The sequence below is a fragment of the Apus apus genome, chromosome 16 (assembly GCF_020740795.1).
Source record: "Apus apus isolate bApuApu2 chromosome 16, bApuApu2.pri.cur, whole genome shotgun sequence".
Classification (NCBI taxonomy): Eukaryota; Metazoa; Chordata; class Aves; order Apodiformes; family Apodidae; genus Apus; species Apus apus.
In genome coordinates this window covers 12,657,154-12,679,833 of record NC_067297.1, presented here as the reverse complement: position 1 = coordinate 12,679,833, position 22,680 = coordinate 12,657,154, and the positions used below count along the sequence as shown (strand labels likewise).

The following is a 22,680-nucleotide window of genomic DNA, read 5'->3' as shown; positions in this document are numbered from 1 at the left end:
GCCTCGGCACGCGCGGGGAAGATGGCGGCCGGCGGGGCGCGGGGGCGGCGCGGCGGGCAGCGCCGGCTCTGAGCGGGGACACCCCGCGGGAGGCGGCCCGCAGGCTTTGGAGAGCAGCGCCCGCCGGTCGGGGAGAAGGCAGAACCCCCCTTTGGGGGGGGGGGGTGTGGAACGGGGCGGGGAAAGAGTTGGCGGCGCGGAAGGTGGAGGCGCTGCCGGCAGCCCGGCCGTGAGGGGCCGGAGCGCGAGGGCGGGAGCCGGCCCGGAGGGGTGAGGCGGCCCGCGGGGCGAGGGGCCAGGCCGAAGAGGGGCAGCGGCGCGGGCTGAGGCAGGCCGGCCGGCGGAGGAGGGAAGGCTGGCTCCCTGCGGCGGGCGCTCGCAGGTCAGGAGGCGGCTGCGCCGGTGGCTGCCCGCGTTCCTGGCTCTCGGCTGCTGGGCGCCCCACGCCATGTTCTCGGTGCTCTCCTATGGCAGGCTGGTGGCCCGGGCAGTCCTGGGCGGCCTCTCGCAGACGGACTCCCGTGACTACAGCTTGGTGACAGCCAGCTGTGGCTTTGGCAAAGATTTCCGCAAGGGCATCCTCAAGAAAGGCATGTGCTACGGGGACGACGCCTGCTTCGTGGCCCGGCACCGGACGGCAGACGTGCTGGGTGAGTGTCGGCGGGGCCCGCCTGGGCTGCCGAGGGGGCTCCGGTGGGTGTCCCGACCTCCCCCTCCCTCAGGCGCACATGGCGAAGCGGCTCAGTCCTCGGCTGCTGCAGACAAAGGAGCCGGTTACGCCTGTAAATGTCTGGCTGAGTTCTCTTTATGTAGTTTCGAAAGGAAGCCCTCGTGCTCTTCGCTGCAGCTCCGTACCCTCCTGGCTCAGCCTGGCGTCGGGATGGGGTGTTGTGGGTGGCGGGGCCCGGACCTGGCGGTTCACCTGTAAGGCCTAGTGGCTCCAAAATCCAGAGAAACGTCTTGGGGTGCTTTTCACTTTAGCAACCTAGGCAAGCCCCATGTGTATGTATTGCATTTCTGCATACGGGGTCACTGGAACGGACACTTCCTGATTTTAGTGCCTGCTGTGTCCTTGTCAAGTGAAAGGCAAAGTGACATTGAGACTGGTTTCAAATGTCAAACTTCAGTATTTGCTCTGTCCCGATTAGACTCGCAGGTTTGGATTCGTGTGCAGAATGAAGCTAAAGGGTTCAAATTTTAGAAGTAGTGAATAATTGTATATAATCAATAGAATCTGCAGTTTATGAGCAGCATTGCTTTGACAGTGCTTGACCTTTCTCCTGTGTAGTCAAGGTTGAGTTTGCCTAAATGACACTCTGCAGAGGTTAGTTTCTGAGCAACTAACAGAAGTACATTACATACACTGATTTTTTTATTATTATTTTATTTTTTTAAAAAGAAAAAAGCTTCCTCCCTTTGCCCACTTTTTTTCTCAAATTTGAAACTGGTGGGATTGCTCTGCACTGTCTCATGGCGTGAGGGTGCTTGGTGATAATTCACAATTTGGGGCTGTCATTGTAACTTGATTGCCATTTAATATAGCTGAGACATTTTTTCAGGAAGCTCTGAGTTGGTGCTAGGTAACAGCAGTTCTGATTATTCTCAAGGGAGCTGCTGCTGTAAGGGTGATGCTGCAGCTTTTGGGAGATGTAGAAAACCAGTCAGTGCATTTTAGATACCCTGCATCTTCCTTGTTGTTTCTGTTCCAGATAAACTTTTTTGTGTTAGAATCATCTGCTGGACAACCTTACTTTAGCATGTGACTGAGGTTGGCTGCCTTTAAAGTTCATCCTAGGCCAGCACTGATAAATAACTGAGCAATTGGTCTTTGCCTGTAGGAGGAATGCAGAATCTGCTTTACTCAGGTGGTCTCTTTGGATGGGGAAGCAGGTGGATTTAAACCTATTTGATGATGATCAGGGTTTTTTGGCCATATTTGGTAGTTACCAGATGGGGACCAGCAGCTTGTCTCGTCTTCCTGCTGGAATCAACAGAGAAATGCATTTCTGAGTTGGTCTTTGCATTAATTTTCATGGCAACTTGAAAACAAACAGAATTGTAACTTCAAATGGCAAAGAAGGCTTCAGACCAGGTTGTCTTAAGTACCAAGAAGAAAATAATTTAGATAGAAAAGCTGTTTGGTTTTTTTTTTCCCTTGTAAAGCTATTTTCATGTTAGTTCTTCAGAGCTTTTCTAATACATGTACCAAACAGCCAAGATCACTATACATTCTGCAAACAGTAATGCTCAGGAGTAGTTTTGATTCAATCTAATGTGATTTTTTTTTTCTTAATCTGTAGTTCTTTAGTTTACAGACGTAGTAGTTTGCTCCTTGTTTCTGCTACGACAGCCATCTCTTTGCTCTCCCTTGCTCCACCAGCTCTTCTACACTGCTGCAGAGTTTCAGCACCAGTGTTTTCTGCCCTCAACTCCTCTTGCTGTCATCACAAATCTGAGGTTCCGTGCCTGTTTTTTAAAGACTCAAATAAGTTTTTTTCTAACTCTATGCCTGCCTAACTCTGCATCTCAATAAAACTGGCTGAGCTGAACTGTTGCTTTTCCAGCTTTTTTCATCAGTATTAGTTTACTGAAGAGGTCCTGTGGTTTTAGCCAAAGTGAACAGTAGACACAGTAAGAGTGCTTTTAGAGAGCAGTAAATCTCAAGTGTATCACTTAAAGAGTTACTCTGCCCTAGTAGTCATCAGTGACAAAGCCATGCCAGATGATTAATTTTAAATGCTTCTGTGCCAGTCTTTTCTAGAAGCAATCTATGGGAAGCATGTGGGATGGAGATGGGTGTGGTGGAGTAGTGAAAGAGCTACTCTCAGCCATTTGGCATCAGTGCTTGGGGATCCATTTTTTTAGGTCAAACAAAAGTTGACTAGGAGGTGTGTTAGAAAAATGCTAAACACTTCTTTTGTTATATGTATATATACCCTGCATAGCCTCAAGGCTGAAAATACAAGTGTCTTCTGTTCCGGGCTTTATCCTTTCATAGTAATATCAACAGGAAGCTTATAAAATTCACAGAATCTTAGGGGTTGGAAGGGACCTCAAAGGATCATCTAGTCCAACCCCCCTGCTAGAGCAGGATCACCCAGAGCACATCACACAGGAATGTGTCCAGGTGGGTTTTGAATGTCTCCAGTGAGGAGACTCCACAACCTCTCTGGGCAGCCTGTCCCAGGGCTCTGTCACTCTCACAGGAAAGAAGTTTTTTTCTGATGTTTACGTGGAACCTCCTGTGCTCCAGTTTGCACCCATTGCCCCTTGTCCTATCACTGGACATCACTGAACAAAGCCTGGCTCCATCCTCCTGACACTCCCCCTTAACATATTTGTAAACTCTGATGAGGTCACCCCACAGTCTCCTCCAAGCTAAAGAGACCCAGCTCCCTCAGCCTTTCCTCATCAGGGAGATGTTCCACTCCCTCTGTGCTGGACTCTTTCAAGCAGTTCCCTGTCCTTGAGGGGCCCAGAACTGTCAATTCCTGTTATTTCCAACCGTCCTGTAGTTGTTAAAGGCTTGGTGGGCCCTGTTACTGGCACAGCTGAATGCTTGGGGTTTTTATCACTTCTTTTTGCTTCTGTCTGGGATGTACCTGTTAAGTTTTCATTTTTTCTTCTCATCCTGAGCCCAGGGAGAAGTGTTTCAAAACCAGTGTTTCCTTTGGGATCACTCTGAGAAAAGAAAATTGCTTTACTACTAATAGTGATCTCTAGAGCTTTATCATTCAGGCCTGTGTTTCCTTGTTGCTGCTGCTTGTGCCATATTGTACCTTTCTGTATGCTCACCACTGTTAGTGTCTTGGGTGTCCAGATCCTCAGAATATTCAAGTATGTTCTTGAGACTTGGTAGACTTTTTGTGCTACTTCACATCTGAAGGCATGCCTTTCTGACTTATGAGGACAGAAATACTGCTTTTCAAAGCTGAAAAACAAAACTCTTCAGAAATTGACACCTCTGTTTTTTCTTAGTGCATAGCCAGCAGACCACCGCTTTTAAAACTGAACTTCAACACTTATATAAACACTTATTTAACAAAACTAACCATTGAAGCTTCCTTATAACTTTTGAGATGTCTCATGTTTGTGGTCGTTTTTTCTATAGTTGTGTTCTGCTTTTTTGTTGCTTATTCCTGCCTTACGAGACTCCTGGTGTCTTTGCTAGTTTTTTATGGATTTTCCAAGCTGTTGTGTGACTCATTATTGAAACACTGCAGCAAGCAGTGTGCATCCCGTGACAGCATCACTGATACACTGCCCATGCGGGGTACAAGTTTGGGTGTAACCAGGGTCACTTGACTAGTTTTCCAAACTGCTTCTGTCCTCCAGCAGTTGTAGGAAAAAACTGTCTAGCAGCAGGGTGCTGTTTCTCTACTGCGAAGTTAAAATCTGGCAATTGTTTTATCTGCTGCAAATACTGATTATTTTTTTTAAGATTTTAATTTTTGGGGGGTGTTGTAGGGCAGCTACTTTAAACTGAAAGGAATTGCACTTTATTTGAAAATGATATTTGTCAACAGCCTGCATGACAAGTATGCCAAGCTCTAGAGTGGTGACGCCCCTGGAGTGTTGTTAGTCTCACTGTCATCAGGAAAACTACAAAATGGATTTGTAGATGAAATGTCAAGGTTGTTCTGGCAGCTATTGAGGAGGATGGGATTCTTTGATGCTTGAAGGTTGTATAAGACTATCTTAAGTGATTTATTTGTGTCATCCCTATTAAAGAGGTTGCTGCCTCATCCCAAGTTACCACACTAAAGGGGGCAAGTTGCCTCCTTGCCTTTCACCCACTCTCTTGGGAGAACTTGGGACATCTTAGAGGGAGTAATCAGTGATTTTAAAAAAAAAAATATGTACGTGTCTTAGTTTGTACTAGACCAAACTCAAATTTCCTTTTAGCTTGGGAGCATAAGTACTGTCATTTGTGGAGAAACTGCAGATCATTGAGAAACTTTCCCATTAACAATCATATTCACTGGCCTTCTTGTCAATACAGTTAACCCAAACATCAGCAGAGCTGTTCCGTTGAATATAAGCTCTTAGAAATGTGGTAGCTCTTCTGAGAAGGAAACTAAAATCTCTGTCACAGTTTCTGGAAGGGCATTGTGCACAAGGTACTCTGATCAGAATTTGCAATTGAACATGAACACTTGGATTAATTGAGTGGGCAGTTTCCCATTGATATGCAGATCTGAGCTCCAATAAAAGGCAGGTTCTGTCAGAAGTCACAGAAGGACACAAGCAAAGCTGAACAGGGTGCAGTAGGTGAGGTGTTAATCATACCTGTGTTGCAGGAAATGTTGCAAAAGTCTCCTGCTGCTTCCTTTGGCTCCTCTGCACAGTTAATATTGTGAGCCTGAGGTAGCCCAGGCTAGAGGTAATCTCAGTACAGCTTGGCTGATGTCTGCCTGCAGCACCTCTCCCTTTTCAGCAGTTAAGTGCCAACCACCAACAGTTCAGCCACAAAAATAAGCTCTAGGGTTGCTCAACACCCTGACAGATTAAGTAGTTAAAGCTACATAGGGAAGTTTTTACAGATCTTTCAGAAATGAATGATAGTTCAGTGTTCTCCTGTAGCTCCCAAACCCCACTGGCTTAAATAAAATTGGTAAAAGATCTACCTGGTAAAAACCTGTTTCGGGAGCAATAGTGTATTGTAGTAGGGGAAAAGAGAGAAGGAACTGCTGCTTTTTCCTGGAAGTAGATTCACAATTTAATGTTTTCAGTTCCTTGTTTCTCCTTCAGTTTGCTCTTCAACATAATCTTTCACTTTGCCTCTTGCTTCTTGTTCCTCATTATCATTTAGCCAGTTATTCTTCCAGTACTTTTCTATTTCATGCAAGGGTAGTTTAAGGTCTGCTGTAACTTTTAAAATGCACAGCATGAATAAGCAACCTTTCTTTTTATAACTAATTATCAGTCATACACAATCTGCCTTTAGGGATTTGTATTTAACAAGGTTATTTCTTTGTCAAAACCTGGTGGGGGAAGTGGACACCATTGTGATCCCATACATGCTGCTAGGAGAGTTCTGGCTGGCTTTGAGAATGCATCTTGCTTTGGATGAAGAACCTATCTAGGTGTGTGATGTACCTCATTGCTGATAAAACAAGAAATGTTATCAGTTTATCTCAGTTTTGATATGTTGACAGATATTGGGTGCTGTACTTCAAACATCTGTAGTGTGTCAGATTGCCCTTTGTTGCCATTTCAGCCTTTCTTCCACATTTGAGGCAAAATAAATTCAGTCACAAATATATCCCTTTGTTCTTTTATCAGAGATTCATTGCTGACTCAGGTCAGGATCTTGAGAAATGTAAAGCTCAGTAGGATGCCTGGAGTGTCTTGCAGAGTTAATTGTGGTTGCATGCAGAAGCAGTGTCCATCTTCCAAGAGATTTTTGGGACAGAATGGTACATTTGAACACTGGGCACAGGCAAGTTAGTTTGCCAGCTCACCAGAACTTCCACTCATAATGCTGTGTATATTAAGCAGGGTTTGATTAGTATCATGGTCTTGTTCTGAACTTGTTCAAACCTGTTTCATTTGTATTTGCTCTGAACTAGACATCTGGACCTGACTTACTAACGTGTGTGGTGAAGGAGTCTCAGCACCAACTGTTCCCTGGGCTTCTGCACTTAACCTTCTGTGTTGGCAGTCAAAACAACTCCACTTTTGCATTTCAACTGCTTTTAGTGTATTGGAATAAACTTTAACAAGTTTCAGTGCCAGTATCTTCACTTGCTCAGTTTCAGTGCTGCAGTCTCAGTCTTGAAACTTCAATACAACTGTCTCTCTCTTGGAGAGATCTTGATACACTGAGTCTTTATGAAATTAGAGCCAGTTTTTGGACTGACACATGCAGCGAGTGTTTAATCTGGCAGTAGTATTTGTGTATTTTCCAGCAGAAGGCAATGTAGTGGAGTGTTAACTCTCAACAAATCTGAAGAGTCTCCATAATATAGTTACATACTTGAGAAGTATTTATTATTTTGAAGTAATTTATTGTGAAATTTTCAGCTGCTTTATTTACAGTGATTGTTCATCTGGCCACAGGCATTTCACTGTGTCACATGGGCATTTGTGTAATTCCTGAATAGACTTGAACAGGAAACATCCAAAGAAATACTCTTTCTCTAACATTTTCTAATTTACTGAATAGCTTAGAAAAAGTCAAGGATTGTGGACAGTTCAACAATTCAGTACAAGTTCAAGTAAAAAAATACAATACAAATTCAGCAAGTCTTCTCAGCAGTTTGTCTTAAATGTGCTGTAAGTAAGGTGGTTATTTTCAGTTAAATGCTAGATACTGGAAGACAATATTCAATGTTTTATGGTGAAATGTAAGAAAATTAAAACCTGAGTAACCTTTTCACTTGTGAAAACAATAGTGATTTTGAATATTTACAGGGTTGGGTTTTTTTTGTCTGAAATGAAAACAAAGATAATATAAATGAACAGAGCTTGGCATTGCTCCTTGCGGTGATGCTGCCAGTAGCAACACCTTTGAATTTTCCTCTGGTGTCAGAGGGGAAAACATGCTCTTATATGGAAATGAGCCCATTTTTACGAGTTAAGTTTTTAGGTCTTGCTACTTCTGGAGCTTGAGATGTCTCACAAACAGTTTTGCTCCTTGTTTTGCTCTATGTCTAATATCACAAGGTTTTATTGAACTTTAGTCTCATTTACATTTCACCTATTTCAGTAGCAGCTTCCTCAGTCTGGTTTCAACCCACATACTCCTTCCCCATAAAGCTGTTGAGTTTATGTTGAGAATATAGAACGTAAAGGTACTGGGTTTATTTTAAAAACCATGCTGTGAAGGTAGGACAGGATGGCTAAAGATCTTCAGGAAGGTGAAAACCTTCTGAGAAGGTTTCTGGCAAAGTCAGGCTGGGAGGCGCTGTGTGGTGTCAGGTTTCTGTGCCTGTGCTCTGCCATTGATCGCGGTGGCAGGGGTGGAGGACTCCTGGCTCTGTGCCGGGGCAGGAGGAAGCATTTGACTGCTCTGGTAGCGCTCATGGGTTGTGCTTTCATTGCCAACAAGGTCATTTAGCTTAATTTAAATAAATTGACCTATCGTCTTCTAGAGATACAGTCCTAAAAAAAAAAAAAAAAAAAGAGGGGGGGAAAAAACCACAAACCTTTGCAAAAAAACCCCGGACAACCTGTGTTGTCCATTTTGGCCAAGGACAAGAAGTAGGTGCTGGTTGGGGGTACATGAGTAGCGAGTTGGTGAGGTGTCCTGGAGTGTTACAGTGGAAGTGTGGTCGTGGATCTGCTCATGGGTGGTGAGAGGGTCCTGTCAGCTTCTGTGCCAGCGATGGAGGAGCAAGCACAACTGTCCTGTTGATCTCCTAAGTGTGGTACAAAGTCAGAGGACCTACTTGTGGGGCTGTGTAGAGGATGATTGTTCTGAAAGGCACTGTCAGAATGTACTTAAAGCTGTTCATAGCTTGCAAAAAGCAGACAGGAAGGGAGACGGACAAAGGCATTTCATGGCTGAAGATAGAGGGTGAAGGGTGATGCCATGATTACAAATTCAAATTTCCAGCTTGGAGTAAGAAGTGAGCAAAGAAAATCAGGTGGCATACTCCTATTTTTTGTTTTAAAAACCAAAACAGGTTTTGATAATGAACCTTACCAGCTGCTTGCTGTGATGGTGTTCCTGTGCTCTGTGCTAATGCTGTGCTGCTTCTCTTTAAATGTTTCCCAAGAACACTAGTGCAGAAATGGTTACTGATTGCTTGAGGGAACTCAGTAACTTCTGATGAGCTTGTTTTGTAACCACCGGGGGAGGCTAAAGCTTTGGGCAGTCCTTGTCAAATATCACCTTTTTATTGCATTGGCCCTGTTGGTGCAGCAGGACTGCGTTCAGCTGGCAGAAGTACATCTGGGTTGTGTTCATCTTAAAGGGTAAAAAGCTGCTCCTTTGGTAACTTCATCTGAAGCAAATATCATCTGAAACAAAGCTTGGTTTCTATTTCAAGTTGTAGATCTAGCACTTTTTCTTAATTTTCTCATTCTAGACTTGACTGCATGGCAATAGAAAGCAAAGAGTTAATCCAGTGTTAACCTGAAGCTGTGGGACCTGTGAGGAGAGGATTAGTTTGTTCTTGGGAAAACCAGAAAAGGCATTTCCGAGAACGCCAGGGTTGCTGTTGCGTGAGCTGCTTCCCAGGGGCTGGGCCGAAGAGGTGAACACAGGCATCTGCCTTCCTATAGCATTCTTCTAAGACAGCAAACGGACAAAGCAGGTGTCTGAAAGGTTGTGCACTATTTTTGGGAGAAATCTGATTAATGTTGATAGGCTGTTCAGAATCTGGCTATAACCTCCTGTCAGATTATAGTTTGTGCCAAGGTCGGCTCTAAACCTCCCGTCTCGGTTTCAGATGGTGTCTGATGTGAAGGGCATTTGCAGATGAGGCAACTTAGTTTTACCTTCTCTGTCACATTTTCATGCATTTGCTAATAGTGGCCTTTTTTTTTTTTTTTTTTTTTTTTTAAGGATACTATTGTTCAGCAGCATAATCTGAGCTCTGAAATGCACTCTTGGTGCTTTTGTCATGAAGATTATTTTAGCTTTGTTGTGTTATAGAAACCTGTGCTAGAAATGGTTAGTCTCTTACATGCTGAGGATCAAAAAGATCTTTGATAAAACTTCCAGGTAGAAATATTTTTCTCTCTTAAGTAATACATTCAGACAGCATCTTATTTTTATTGTTAAAGCCAGTTGAGGAAGTTAAAAATAATCTGCTCCTTTTCCCCCCTATTTTCTGTGTGCATCTTTGCTGTTCACCTCTTTGGTTGCTTGGAAGCTTCCCAGGCTTTGGCAGAATAGGTCTAATTTTCTGATTCTGTTTGTCTTGAATAACTGATGTGAATTAACTGGATCATAGTCAGTTTTTACGCTCTTGCTTGGATGAAGCTGTAAGTGACCGAACTACCCTGGCAGGGGTAGGTTCCAGCATTGTGTTGATTACAGGGTTTTTTGAACACAGTTTAAAATGGAACTTTAGTTTCTACAGAAATTGGTGTTGCCAGATAGAAAGCATTATCCTTCCAGTAACTTTGGGCCACTGAGTAGTGAGGAAGAGTTTCTTTACAATTTCTATCCTATTAAAGACCTTACCAACCTCCACATTTAAAACTAATATAAACTCTTCTATTTGAATGGGCTGATAAAAGGTTAATGTGATTGAATCCCCGTGCTTCCCCTCAGATTCCCCATTAGTTGCTCTTTATTGAGGTCACCTTTCTCACAGGGCTCTTAGTGTTGGACTTTTGCCTTCTCTTCAGCAATTCAGATAATATTTAGATATTTGTTTAGGAGCTGGTGTCAGAAGTTATCTTAAAAATGCTCAGAAATTTTTTTCTTCATAAAAAATGTTTTTCAAGCAGGTGCTGTGTCCTACTTTTTAGTTACTGAACATTGTAAGTGATGTCAAAATGACAAACTTTGTTTTGGAAACAGTTTGTGTTGTTGTAACTCTTGTTTTCTGTTTTCTTCCAGGGGTAGCAGATGGTGTAGGTGGCTGGAGAGACTATGGGGTTGATCCTTCTCAGTTCTCAGGGACTCTCATGCGAACGTGTGAACGTTTAGTGAAAGAAGGACGGTTTGTTCCAAGTAACCCTGTTGGGATTCTCACCGCAGGTTATTGTGAGCTGCTGCAGAACAAAGTACCTTTGCTTGGTAAGAGAGCAAAAATGTATAAATGGGCTCTGAGTTGTGTGTTATCTTGACATATACTTGGTCAAGGTTGCTTAAATGTGTCATCAGCTGCTACAACAAATTTGCATCTTCTTTTCATTAACAAAAATACATAGAAATGTGTTGGTAGCATCCTGGTTTTCTGTTGTGTGTTTAAAAACTCTCTTGATTCATTCAGCAGTGCAGGGAGTGTGTGTGTGTATATTACAAATAAAAGGCAAACTTGCCTTGTATGTGGAGAGTGGAGTTATTCAGCAGTGCTTGCAGAGAGTTTGCAAAATGAATTCAGCAGTAGAACATGCCTTGGCTTGTGCACTCGTTCTTTCTGTTACACATGTATAAATAACTGTGCTCTGTTGAGGACTCTTAATGGTTGGTTGTGGCTTTTTGCTTAAGCTATGCAAGTAAAAATATTTTCTGACGATAACTGGATTCAGTTCTGCTCAGTCCTTGCCTTACTGCTCCTGTGGCCTTTTATGTCCAATGAACTCTAAACCCCATTGGCTGACTCAAGTAGTTTATATCATGCAGTCACTGGTACCATGCATTATCATTCTTTGGGATGCAACCATTACAGATTTTTTTGAACACAAACTAAAGTAGATGCTTAGCATATTCTGTGTCAAACTTGATTTGAGACAGAGCATCGAGCTGCCTTGGGATTGGTGAGCAGATAGGCAACATTTGGCCTCAGCTGAGGACCTTGAAAACAGAATACTTTTCTAAAGGGCATGTGACCTTTTTTGCACCAAGAAAGTGTTACCCTGCATGATCTGCATGCTTCTCACCTGACCTTAAGCTTCTATGCCAGGAGAGCACTGTGTAGGCTATATTTAACTTGCCTGCTGAGCTTTGGAACAGATGTTCTGGCATTATATGCCTAAAGAATAGGTTCAAACCTCAGAAGTGACCTTAAGTATCACTAAAATAGCAGTGGCCGGTAATTACATTAGGATTTGGGGAGTTTAATGGTGCTTATTTGTGCAAAGCAGATGTAGTTGTTAGTGATCTGCAGAGGGGGCTGCTGGGGAGAGCCCAGCAGGGCTGAGCTGAGGGAGGCAGCCCTGCTTGGCTTGACCTTTCCAGCTCTGAAAAGCAGCATATGCTGAGTCACAAGATCTGCATTCCACACATGGCCTCCTAGTTACACTCTGCTAATAGGGTTAGAATTTGAAACTAATGATCCTTAGTGTTTCTCCTTTAACTGAGAACTGTATTTTTAGAAGTAGAAATAAAACCCTGCACTTGTCACAGCAATGAGCATTTAGAGTTTATTTCAAATGAAGTGAAGGGAAAGGACTCCGTTAAGGAGTCCTTTAGTCCATTAGGCAATAACTTTTCCCTGCTTTTGTGCTTTAAGTCATGATACTTGGTTCATCAGAATTGAATCTAGCAGAACTTTAAAACTAAAATGGGAGGAAACTGTGCCATTTATTTAAATACTACTCTTGTATTGCAGAAAAATCTTGGATGCTGTCACATATATACAATCTGAATTTTTCCTAAGATAATGTTTTGACTTACGATCCAATAAGAGTGGACAAGTTCCTGTATATTCACTAGTGGACAAGTTAAGTGCAAGTGTATTGCAGGGAACTCCTTGTCTTAGGAAGAAAAACATCTGGAATAGGTGATGCCCGGAGCCAGCTGGACTTGTGCACTAGCAAGCCTGATTGTGCACTTAGCTCACTGTAAACTTGTCTGTCCAACTTGTAATTGTGCTTGGAAGTTAGAAGATGAAGGCTGTTCACCAGCTGGTGGTAAAGGGACTTATAGGTTAGAGACCAAATCATGAAGTGCTTTAGCTGCACTTCACCCTCTTCAGGAATGAAGGTTCTCTTAGTGGATGTGCTATCCTGTTTGTAGAAATGAAGTGACTGCTATGAAGGACTTAGTCTGTGGAGGGGCATCTTTGCAATACAGTTATTTTTGTGGCTTGCAACCAAGCACAGTGGGTGGTTACTTCCCAGTGAATGAATCAAGAATTCCTCAGTGCCCTCAGGCATGGTTGGGATAGTTCTGAGCACGGCTGACAAGTTGATATGCTTCCCTTCCATCTGTCCTGAATCTGGAAGAGTATTTGTCTCTGATACATATTTTCTTTAAAATTGTGGAGTTTGTATCCTGAAGTCATGACAGGATTATTATGTTTTTAAACATGGAGATAGCTCCGCAGAGCCATGCTAGGAAGAAAAGCATTTTAATGTTCTGACAGGAGCAGTGGACCAATACCAAAGAACTGCTTGCAATTTAAGTATTTGCTTGGCATGGTTTGTTTATAGCTGAGTGAAGCTGTGTGGGGAGCACCTGGCATTGTGTGGATGCTGCTGGAATTCTGTTAGCTCGGTGATTTCGGAATTTCAGTATTTTATGTAAGTTCTGTAAATCCAGTCCTATAGCAGAATGTGCTGACATATGTTGGGATGGAAAACTGTAAATAAAGTGGAACAAAACAGCTATGTGTCAGCATAATGTGTTTACCAAAAATCAAAGCAGGAAAAGTAAGTTCTGTACAAAAAGAATTTGTGTTGTTAAGATTCCTAGAGTTTTGCTATTTTTAGTGTATATTAATTTTGGTATTACTGAGTGTTGCTGTTTTTCCTGATTTGTAAGCTTTGCTAAATATGTGAATAATTGGACTGTGGATGAAATCAGCCTAAGAATAAGCCATTTCTGTAAGGCTAACTCCAGTTACCATGTTGTGTTTGCTCCCAGGAAGCAGTACAGCTTGTATCGTAGTTCTGGACAGAACGAGTCATCGTTTACATACAGCCAACTTGGGAGATTCTGGATTTTTGGTAGTCAGAGGAGGAGAAGTAGTCCATCGATCTGATGAGCAGCAGCATTACTTCAACACTCCCTTCCAACTGTCGATAGCTCCACCAGAAGCAGAAGGAGTTGTCTTAAGTGACAGGTAAGATGGGAGAGCATCTTAAATTTTTAATCCATGCATGTTTGAAACTCTCCAGAGTTGGCATCTGTGCTGCTCCAGTGCTGTTTGTATAGTGCAGAGCAAGGTGGGAGATTAAAGTATAGATCCAACCAAAGGTTCTTACCAGTGGTGTTCATTCCCAGTCCCTGTCTGGACTCCCCTGGGACTGGTTTGGAGCACTCTAATTTAGATATCTTGGCAGTGAGGAAGCAAGTACTTGAAGAATAGAGAAGAGGGACATGTGACTGTAACTTGTGTTTCCAAATAGCTGTGTGTCCCACAGCATTTTGTATTTGATCAAAACGAGCAAAAAAAAAACCAACCTGTTTGGCAGAACACCAAGCTGGGAAATGAGAGTATTAGGAAAGGACAATCTGTTCACAGAAAGGAGTAATTTCAAAGGCACACTTGTACTTGCGTGTTCCCCTAAGAACCTTGGGCTGATCCATCCTCTGACTTTGTGAAATCTTGCCAGCAAAATTAAAAATTGAAAAGTTTAGAAGTCAGTTTTCCAAGATGTGTTGAAATACAGCTCTGAAATAAATGGTTATGCACTCACTGAAGTGAGAACCCTCTTCTGAATACATGACGATGGTAAAGGGGTCTTCAAAGAGTGATAATAGTACCCAGGGGAATGCAATATGCACCTTAAGGTTTAAATATCAAAGCTGATACAGTAAGAGTTACAACTTGTCATGCCAAAATAGCTCATTTTGAAAATGTTGGATAAGTTGTTGAAACTCTTGGCCATTCTTGCATGTGGTTTTATTACTTCATCATAAGACTGCAGAGAGGTAGAACCCTGAAATCAGAACCTCAAATAATCTAACCTCTTAATTAGACTAAAATTAAATGATTGTTTCCAATTCCAGAACTCTAAAAACCTTTATTTTTCTGAGCTTCTGTGTCATCCAAGGGAAGAACAAAAAAATAAATAGCAGAAGGATAATTGATAATGTCCAGGGGAAGTCAGGAAAGCAGTCATCTGAGTCATCATGTAATAAGGAAAGCACAAGATAAATAAGCTCCCACACTGCAGTTCTGAATCATGATTATAGCTTTCTGGGTAGTTTCTGCCCTGTTCCTGACGTTAATTAGTACTCATGCATGTTGTCTAAGTGCTTCTCCAGTGTCTCTCTTTTTATATTTGTAGTCCCAGTGAAATGTTAAGTTTGGCTACATATGGGAACAGGCAGGCAATCTAAACTCCATTGACCTTCCTGAAGGTACAAATCAAAGCAGCTCTTCTGCTTTTCAGCACAGCCACATGGCATGGGTTGCAGTTTCTCCCTTTTAAAGCCCCCTGAAGATTCTCTACAGCTGAAGGGTTTGCCATTATGCTGCTTCTGAGAATCAGATTTTGCAGCAAGAGTCATGACCAAACCAGCTATTTTCTCCTCCTGATATTCTGTAATACATTATAGACATAAGTAGAACAACTGGCTCTGGTCTCCTGGTACCAATTTCCAGACATGTTTTGTATTCCATGGCATTAGAAAGTGGTTCAGAATCCTGAAGTGTTTTGGTCATTCCTGTTTTGAATTGTCCTGTCAAGTACAGCCCTCGTGCATATTTATGATGAGTGAGAGGGAAGCCCTGAGCTGCCTCTGCTTAATGGTTTCCATGGAGATACACTTGTGAGGCAGATTAGCTTGCAGGATTGTGCATCTGGGAATGTTAAATGCAAATCCTTTGTGGAAGAGCTGGACCGTTACCTGTTTGCAGTCCCAGTTCTGTTGGAGCTTTCATGACAAGCAATCCTGGTGCAGAAGCTCCATGTTTAAGTGGTTATTTCTTCCTTTTGCAGCAAAGCTTGCGAGTTACAAAAGCTGATGATGTCTAGTTTGACATTGCTTGGTGCCTTAGTGGAAGCTGGAGTCCTTTTCTTTTAACATTCCTGTCATCTTCACAGCCCTGATGCTGCTGATAGCACTTCTTTTGATGTCCAACTTGGAGACATTATTTTGACTGCAACAGATGGACTGTTTGACAACATGCCTGACTACATGATCCTGCAGGAGCTAAAAAAGCTGAAGGTAAGGCTGTGCATTCTGAACCTTTCACAGCTTCTGCACCCATGAGCCCTCACAGTTATTACTTTACTTTTGATGCACCTAACTTCTGTATTTCATACAAAACACCCCCACAACGTGCTGTGGTTTAGAGACTTCTCAGTCAATACCGTGTGTGAACAGCAGACATTGACCCCAAAGCCTTGTTTCTGGAAGCTGCAGCCAGAAGCAGCAGCTTAGGCATAAATTTCCTGAGGAGCAGCTGGTACCGTGTCACCAAGTAGTGATGGGAGGGAGGGGAGGTGTTCAGCAGCAGGCACTGCCCTTGGCCAGCTGCTCACACGTTGTATTTTGTCTGTACTTACAGGTTGTAGATTATAGACATGAAAATAGAGCATTCTCTTTTGGGTTGAGCTGTGTACTTCAAAAATAATCTGAAGCTTTTCTGAAGGCTTATAAAACAGTAATTGGAAAGCAGCATGGGTTGTCTGAATTATGGGTTGTAGGTGCTTAAAAATCGTTAAGGTTCTGTAAAAAAAATTTCCTGGGCAGCTTTTCCAGGTTAGTGACCACAAATGTTCTAAATAATAAAAAATGTATTAAAATATTTTAATTGGATGAGAACATGTAGCCTAAGGCTGTTTGCTTACAGAAAGGGAAGTATACTTAGGAGATATCAATATGTATAACCTCCCTGAGGAAACTGTTTTGACGTTATGAAATGCAAATAAGGTTAACATGTAGCATTATAGTGTGGTTCAAAAACAATTTTGCCTACTCTTACCCTGCAGCTATGGAGCTGAGGTGGTGTCAGACAGAGAAAGGGGCTTTAAAAGACAAACGTCTGAGAGGCCTCTGCCTGCACACCAGGCAGCCTCGTGTTTCCCCTCCCTCCAGTCCCCACTGTCACTCTCCTCGGTGCAATATTTGTGTCTGGAATTGAGAAGCGTGTGGCTGTGCTGGGCAATGGAGAGTGTCCCACTAGTGCAGCATGAGGTGTCTCAGAGGCTTTAGTCTGGTTGGTGAAGGTGATGGCAGCACCGAAGGTGTGTCAGTGGGCGGGTCGCTTACCTGTGTGGTGGTTACTTAAGCTACAGGAGCTCTACCTCTCTCTGCTCTACTCCCTCATTCCTTTCACTGTACTGTCATGGGCCTGGGTGGACACTGGGGAGGGAATTCCCTTGTGGAAGAAAGCTGAGCTCCACCTTTTGGCCTGTTTGGGAAAGGCACCGACAATTTCCTGGGAGGCTGAGCCAAGAGTTAATCGTGGAACTTGCCTGCTAATTCCCCAAACCGCGGGGGAGACTCTTGACAAGGCATTTTACAATAGTTGCAGAGCATGGTGGTTGTCGTGTCATGTTGGCCTGAGTAAGAAAAGTCCTAGAGTGAAGCAGCAGAGTTAGTTACTGGAACAGAAGAACAAGGCACTTACCATGCAGTCTGTAGAAAGCTTGTGTGCTCAGTAGGTTTTTTTCTCATCTAACCTGTGAATTTCCCCCTCTCCCCAGTGGTGCTCTTGTCAGTTTGTGTAAGAGGGCCAGAGGAGCAAGACTTCCCACTCAGGGCAAAGCGTAATGACCTCAGCAGAGCCCACCTTGTGAGGGCAGGATGGTTCTTTCTGTGGGAACACTGGTACAGCGGTACTGTACAGCTGTAATACCCTGTTTCCCTCAGGTGGGACTGTTTACCCCATTTTGGGTGCTAGTCTTCTGAGCTTCTAAATTCTGTAAATCCTCCAAAACCACATCTTGCAGCTGCTGGTAGGGAGTAGAGCTCTGGACTTCAGCTGGGAAGCTTTGCATCTCTAACCCAAATTTATAGAGCCTGAAGGATGGTGAGGGCTCCGTTTGGAAGAGAAGGTGAGAACTAGTGCCCTGTGAGAGAGAGGTCTGGCAGGCAGGGATCCAGAAAACCGACACACACCAACAAAACAACTCCCAGGAGGCTTCCTTGTGAGAATCAACTTTTTTCCTCCTCAATGTAGAACTCCAACTACGAGAGCATACAGCAGACTGCACGAAGCATTGCTGAGCAAGCTCATGAGCTGGCATATGATCCCACTTACATGTCGCCGTTTGCACAGTTTGCATGTGACAATGGATTGAATGTGAGAGGTAAGATGTGTTTTTTTTTTTCCTCCTACTCCTGCTATCTTTGAGAAACTGAAGTTCTGTTGTTCCAAAATCTGATGGGAAAACAGAGCACTCAGAAATGTAGCTGGCTGGTTTGGCAGGGACCCCAGCTCCTGAGGCAGGTCATCCGGGGCCCTGGCTGACCAGCAGCCTCCTGTGGGGAAGCAGCTGGAATGCAGGGAACTCAGAGCACTGATTTTATTTTCTTTTAATTTTTTTTCTTAACCTACTGTGTACACTCCTGCCCCAGGAATCCTGGCTGACGCAAGTTCTCCAGGATCTTAGGGAAACTGTACTTGACTTGTTCCTTGGAGTTGAGTGTGTGGATGATAAGAGTGTGTGTGTGTGTTGTTTTTTTGGGTTTTTGTTTTGGTTTGTATGGTTTTTCTTAAGGTTTTCTGTTATTGCTGCTTTTTAGTTGGGGTTCAGCCCACCCTTTGGTGGTGGGTGTGGGTTTTCTGGTTCAAATTTCTGACTCTTGTACCATGAGCACCTCCCTGCCCTGATCTCTCTTGGTTCTATTTCCTTCACTCCAAAAAGGTACTGACACCTGGTGGAGTTCAGAGTCCTAGCAAACACCTTTTTCTCTGTTAAATAAATCAATTCCCCATGATCTCTGTATCAGGAGGGTGGGATTTCTTACACGACTCTTTAAGTGTCTTTCCTAAGGCTGGAGACAATAGTTGTTCAGTTTGGGCTCCGTGTTGCTACAAGCTCCATCACTCAGTGGTGGAACTGCAGGTCTGGCTTCCCGAGTCAAAAAATGCCTCTTCCCTGAGCTGTTTTTCTAGGATTGGGTTGTATTGCTCTTGGTGTTGAGGTTTGGGAAGTGACTACTAAAAATATTAAGTAGCTTTTGGAAGGATAGACAGTAATGCAGTGCTGGAGAGGATGCTGGGGAGGTGTTTGATGGACAGCAGAAATTCCTGTGAAGATCCCAGTGGTTTTATTGCAGCTCGCTTGTAACAAAGCAGTGTCAGGCTTTTTGTACTTGTATTAAATAGTGTGCAAGAAACCAGGCTTTCTGCTCAGCTGGCTGACAAGTTCTGCCCTCCTCGTGGTGATCTCTCTGTAGCTGAGGAGGAGAGTGCTTTTTTGCTTTGTTAAATGTCTGTTGATCTCAGCCGCGTTTGGACAGGAGGCAAGGGAAGCAGAATTCCTGCACCTGCACACAAACCAGTTTTTGAATATTTATTTTTTTAGAGCTTCCCATGGGGGAATGTCAGGGATTGTAAGATGACCCATTGTGGTTTATTAAATAGTTTTATTTTCTGGTGTGACAGGGGGAAAACCAGACGACATCACCGTCCTTCTGTCCATCGTAGCCGAGTACACAGACTGATGTGCCCCCGTGTCGGCTCCTGACGTTTCTGTTCGCCCTGAGCTCCCAGCGTCACCCAGACGGTTTCCTGCTGGCAGGATTGCTTCCTTCCTTCCCAGCTGATCCCAGTGGCTCTCGAGCTCGTTGCCAGTCTTCAGACACAACCGGGGTCCTTGCTAAGAACCACTCTCCTCATACACTGGTCTTTGTCTGCCAGCAAGAAATAGAGAAGCTCAAGGCTTGAAGCATGTCTTTCAGAGCTTGCTCGTTGTCTTTTAAAGGGGGAGGATCAATCCTGCGTCGTTGCTGCATTGAGATGTGACTTTCAAAGGAGTAGAATTGGTTTCTCACCTTTCAAACTAGATCCAATAGCTAGAACCTCTGCTTGAGGCCATGTTACTCTATTTGCTAGGAGCGTTCACTGTTCATTAAAGGGTGTGTTACCGAACAGCGTTTCATGAGCATAGTCTTGTTCCAGTGGTAGCTGAGGTTTTGTGTTTCCAAGCTCCAGTTTTCAGGAGGTTTATAACTGCTGTAAACATTCTGCTCTTGCCATACCTGGTGTCAGCCTAGGAGCCTTTTCTAGTATGAAACTTCAAAAAAACCCATACTTAGTTCAAGTTAATATGGATGCAGATGTGTTTTGTGATTTCAGGTGCTTAACTGTGATCTTAAAAAGTTCCGCAGATCATTCGTCCATAACGGGCCTGGTATCTGGAGGTTTGGGCTGTGGATAACTACTTTTTTTTTTTCCTTTTTTTTTTTTTCCTTTTTTTTTTTTTTTTTTTTTGTAAAAACAAATTTTAACTCAGCCTCAAAAACCCAAGCTGGCCAAAGCTGAGGTCCTGTCAGCATTTTAACCCATCCTGCCAGCGTGGGGTGATGTGGCACAAATGTTGCAGGGGGAGGTTGCACAAAGAACAGACCAACCTCCACTCTGAGAGTCTTCACCTCGGTAGATGCTCCTGCTGTGAACACCACCCAGTTTGTGTTACTACTTGCCGTGCTTGTGTAGAACAGAATATGCTGCACCAGTATTAGTCCAGTTGATCCTTATCTTTCTGACTCTCCAACAAGCACCTCTTTACTTATGCTGTGGCAGCAGCACTAAGTACCTAAACAAACTATTAATGAATAATCAGCAACACTTTACATTTCAGTAACTAAAGTTTAGGGTTTTTGGAATGAACCTTAATGATGTTTACAGTTATCTAACAGCCACTTTGCAATATTACATTTCCTTTTGAATTACAGTAGCTCACATTTGTTTCCCCCTCTTCTAGCAAGCTTTCCTTTTTCTTTCCTGAGGTTCATAGAAAAAGCTGATAGTGTAAAGATATATATATTTTTGGTCAGTTTTTCATTAACTTTTTTGCTGGTAGAAAAGTATGTAGAAATAAATTAAAGCCATGTTTTTATATATATATATATACATATATATGTGTGTATATATATGTGTGTATATATATATATATGTATAAAAAAAGTCGGGTAATGTTGTTGTTTAGGTGAGTGCAGTTAAACTTGGTCAGTAAGTAATCTTACCTGCTCTCAAAAGGAGATTTTTACTACCTGGTTTATTGTATTAAAACTGTTTAAGTTTGAGGTTACCTCAACTTGTTTAAAGAATTTCTGTGGACTTGTACTGTATATTTGCGTAACTATGTCAAGCTTTTATTTAAGATCATTTAACATGTACCATGTACATGTCATTTTACTATATTTCAATGCATCATGCTTGTAACAGGCATTTCATTTATAATAAGTGATTAATTTGGAAGCTCTTCGGTAATTTATCTGCTATTCCTGAATTGGCATCATGTTAGCTCTTTTAAATCACCTTGTAATTACTTGTCAAAATGCCTTAACTACCCTAACTTGACCAAAATACTATTTTGGTGAGGGTACGGGGAGGATTATGTGAATGAAGACAAATTAATGAGTTTTGCCATCCACGGAGCAGTGAGTGGTGGAGAACTTTGCACAAAGTGTCGGTCCGTGTTGTTTTTTCCGATGGAACAAGCGGTGTCACCTCGCTGCCTGGGTGGAAGGAATGTATTCCCGCTGCAGCACAGGGCTTTTGTGTCTCGCATTCGGGAGGCGTTTCCCTCTCACATCGGGGGGGTCTTTTTACCTGCTTTCCAGTATTTCCTCGCGCGCTTCTTGATTAGAGCAGATTTGATCAATTCTTCTTCCCCTTGAGCTTTTCCTCACACTTACGGCGCTGCCCCTGCCGGCTCTCCCCCTCGGCTCTCAGCTCGCTCCTCCCCACCCCTCATTATTCCCGACCCGTTGGTGCCGGGGGCGGTTCGGGAAGAGGCGGAGCCGCTTTCCCAGCCTGCTCCGGAGCATCACACCGTGATTCTTTTATTTTCTCTTTTTAACAAAGAACAAATTGGGATTTATTATTTTTAGTATTTTTTTTGTTTGTTTCATTTGCAAATCATGAGTTTAATCCCTCGCCGGACACACCAAAGACCAGTAAAGCTTATTTAGCTTTTCCATCTGTTGATAAAGCAATACTGTATGATAAAAAATTGATATTTTTATCACATGCTTGATTGTTTTGGGGTTTGTTTGTTTGTTGTGTTGTTTTTTTTTTTTAAGATGTGCACTCTATAAACATATCAAACCTGATTTCTTCCTATGAACTTAAGCTGTCTGCGCACAACAGATTTTTTTGGGAAAGGAAATGACAGGGCCCATCCAATCCAAATAATGTTAAACGATGCATGAAGCAGTAACACTTCCTAGGAATTAGATTATTGTGACTGTTCACGAGAGGAAGGTCCAAGAAAGGTGTTCTGTGAAATGGAAGAATGGGTGAGCTGCCCCTGGGTGTTCCCAGGAGCAGCAGTGGGAAGGAAGTTTTCCAAACCAGTAACCCCAGGAGGTGACAGGGCTGGCAGGAGCTGGGGTTTCTGTTCCAGTGTTCCAGGGCTAAGAGGTGGTGAAGTGGAAAAACTGTGGTTCCTTGCTACTTTTATGGCTATCTTTGGGAGACCTGCAACATACAGTTTCCCTCTAAATCTATTTTCTTCATTTTGATGAAGAAGGTGTGGCTGAAAACAAAACAAAAATAACAGATTTTGGGACCAGGCAGTTAATGATTGAGTAAAGGAGAAGGGAAAGGCAAAGGGCTGGCAAGGATGTGAGGATCTTGTGGTGGAATCTCCATCTCTTGGTAACAGGCATCCTTTCTCCAGGGAAAAACAGATGATGTGTGTAGAAATGGACTGTATGAAGTAGCTTCTTACAAAGATAGCTGAAATAATGAAGCAAATCTTGAGTCTGTATCTAATGAGGATGCTTTTTTGTTGTTGTTAAAATGAGACTATCATCTATGCTTACCTAAGAGGCAATTATGTGCATTTCATGTCTGAGGTATAACTTATGCAGGAATAGTTCTGTAAATACATTTAAATGAATTGTAAAGATATTTAATAAATATAGTATTTATACTAAAATGTGTTTTTTAAAGTAAAGTTGACTGCAGCAGCTCTGTTTGTTAAGGCAGTGATGTCCCTGGTGGCACAGGGAGGTGCAGCCACCAGGGCTGGGGGTGC

The 22,680-nt window shown here is 43.0% G+C and overlaps 1 protein-coding gene across 1 annotated transcript; it reads left to right on the top strand.

Annotated features, from left to right (window-relative positions):
- The first annotated feature begins 18 nt into the window (after positions 1-18).
- Positions 19-22,599, top strand: PPTC7 (protein phosphatase targeting COQ7). Its single transcript, XM_051634061.1, has 6 exons — positions 19-650; positions 10,520-10,699; positions 13,433-13,631; positions 15,562-15,685; positions 17,646-17,775; positions 19,077-22,599. Exons 1-6 carry the CDS (start codon positions 449-451, stop codon positions 19,133-19,135), a joined length of 894 nt encoding a protein of 297 aa, XP_051490021.1. The 5' UTR covers positions 19-448; the 3' UTR covers positions 19,136-22,599.
- Positions 22,600-22,680: the final 81 nt, after the last annotated feature.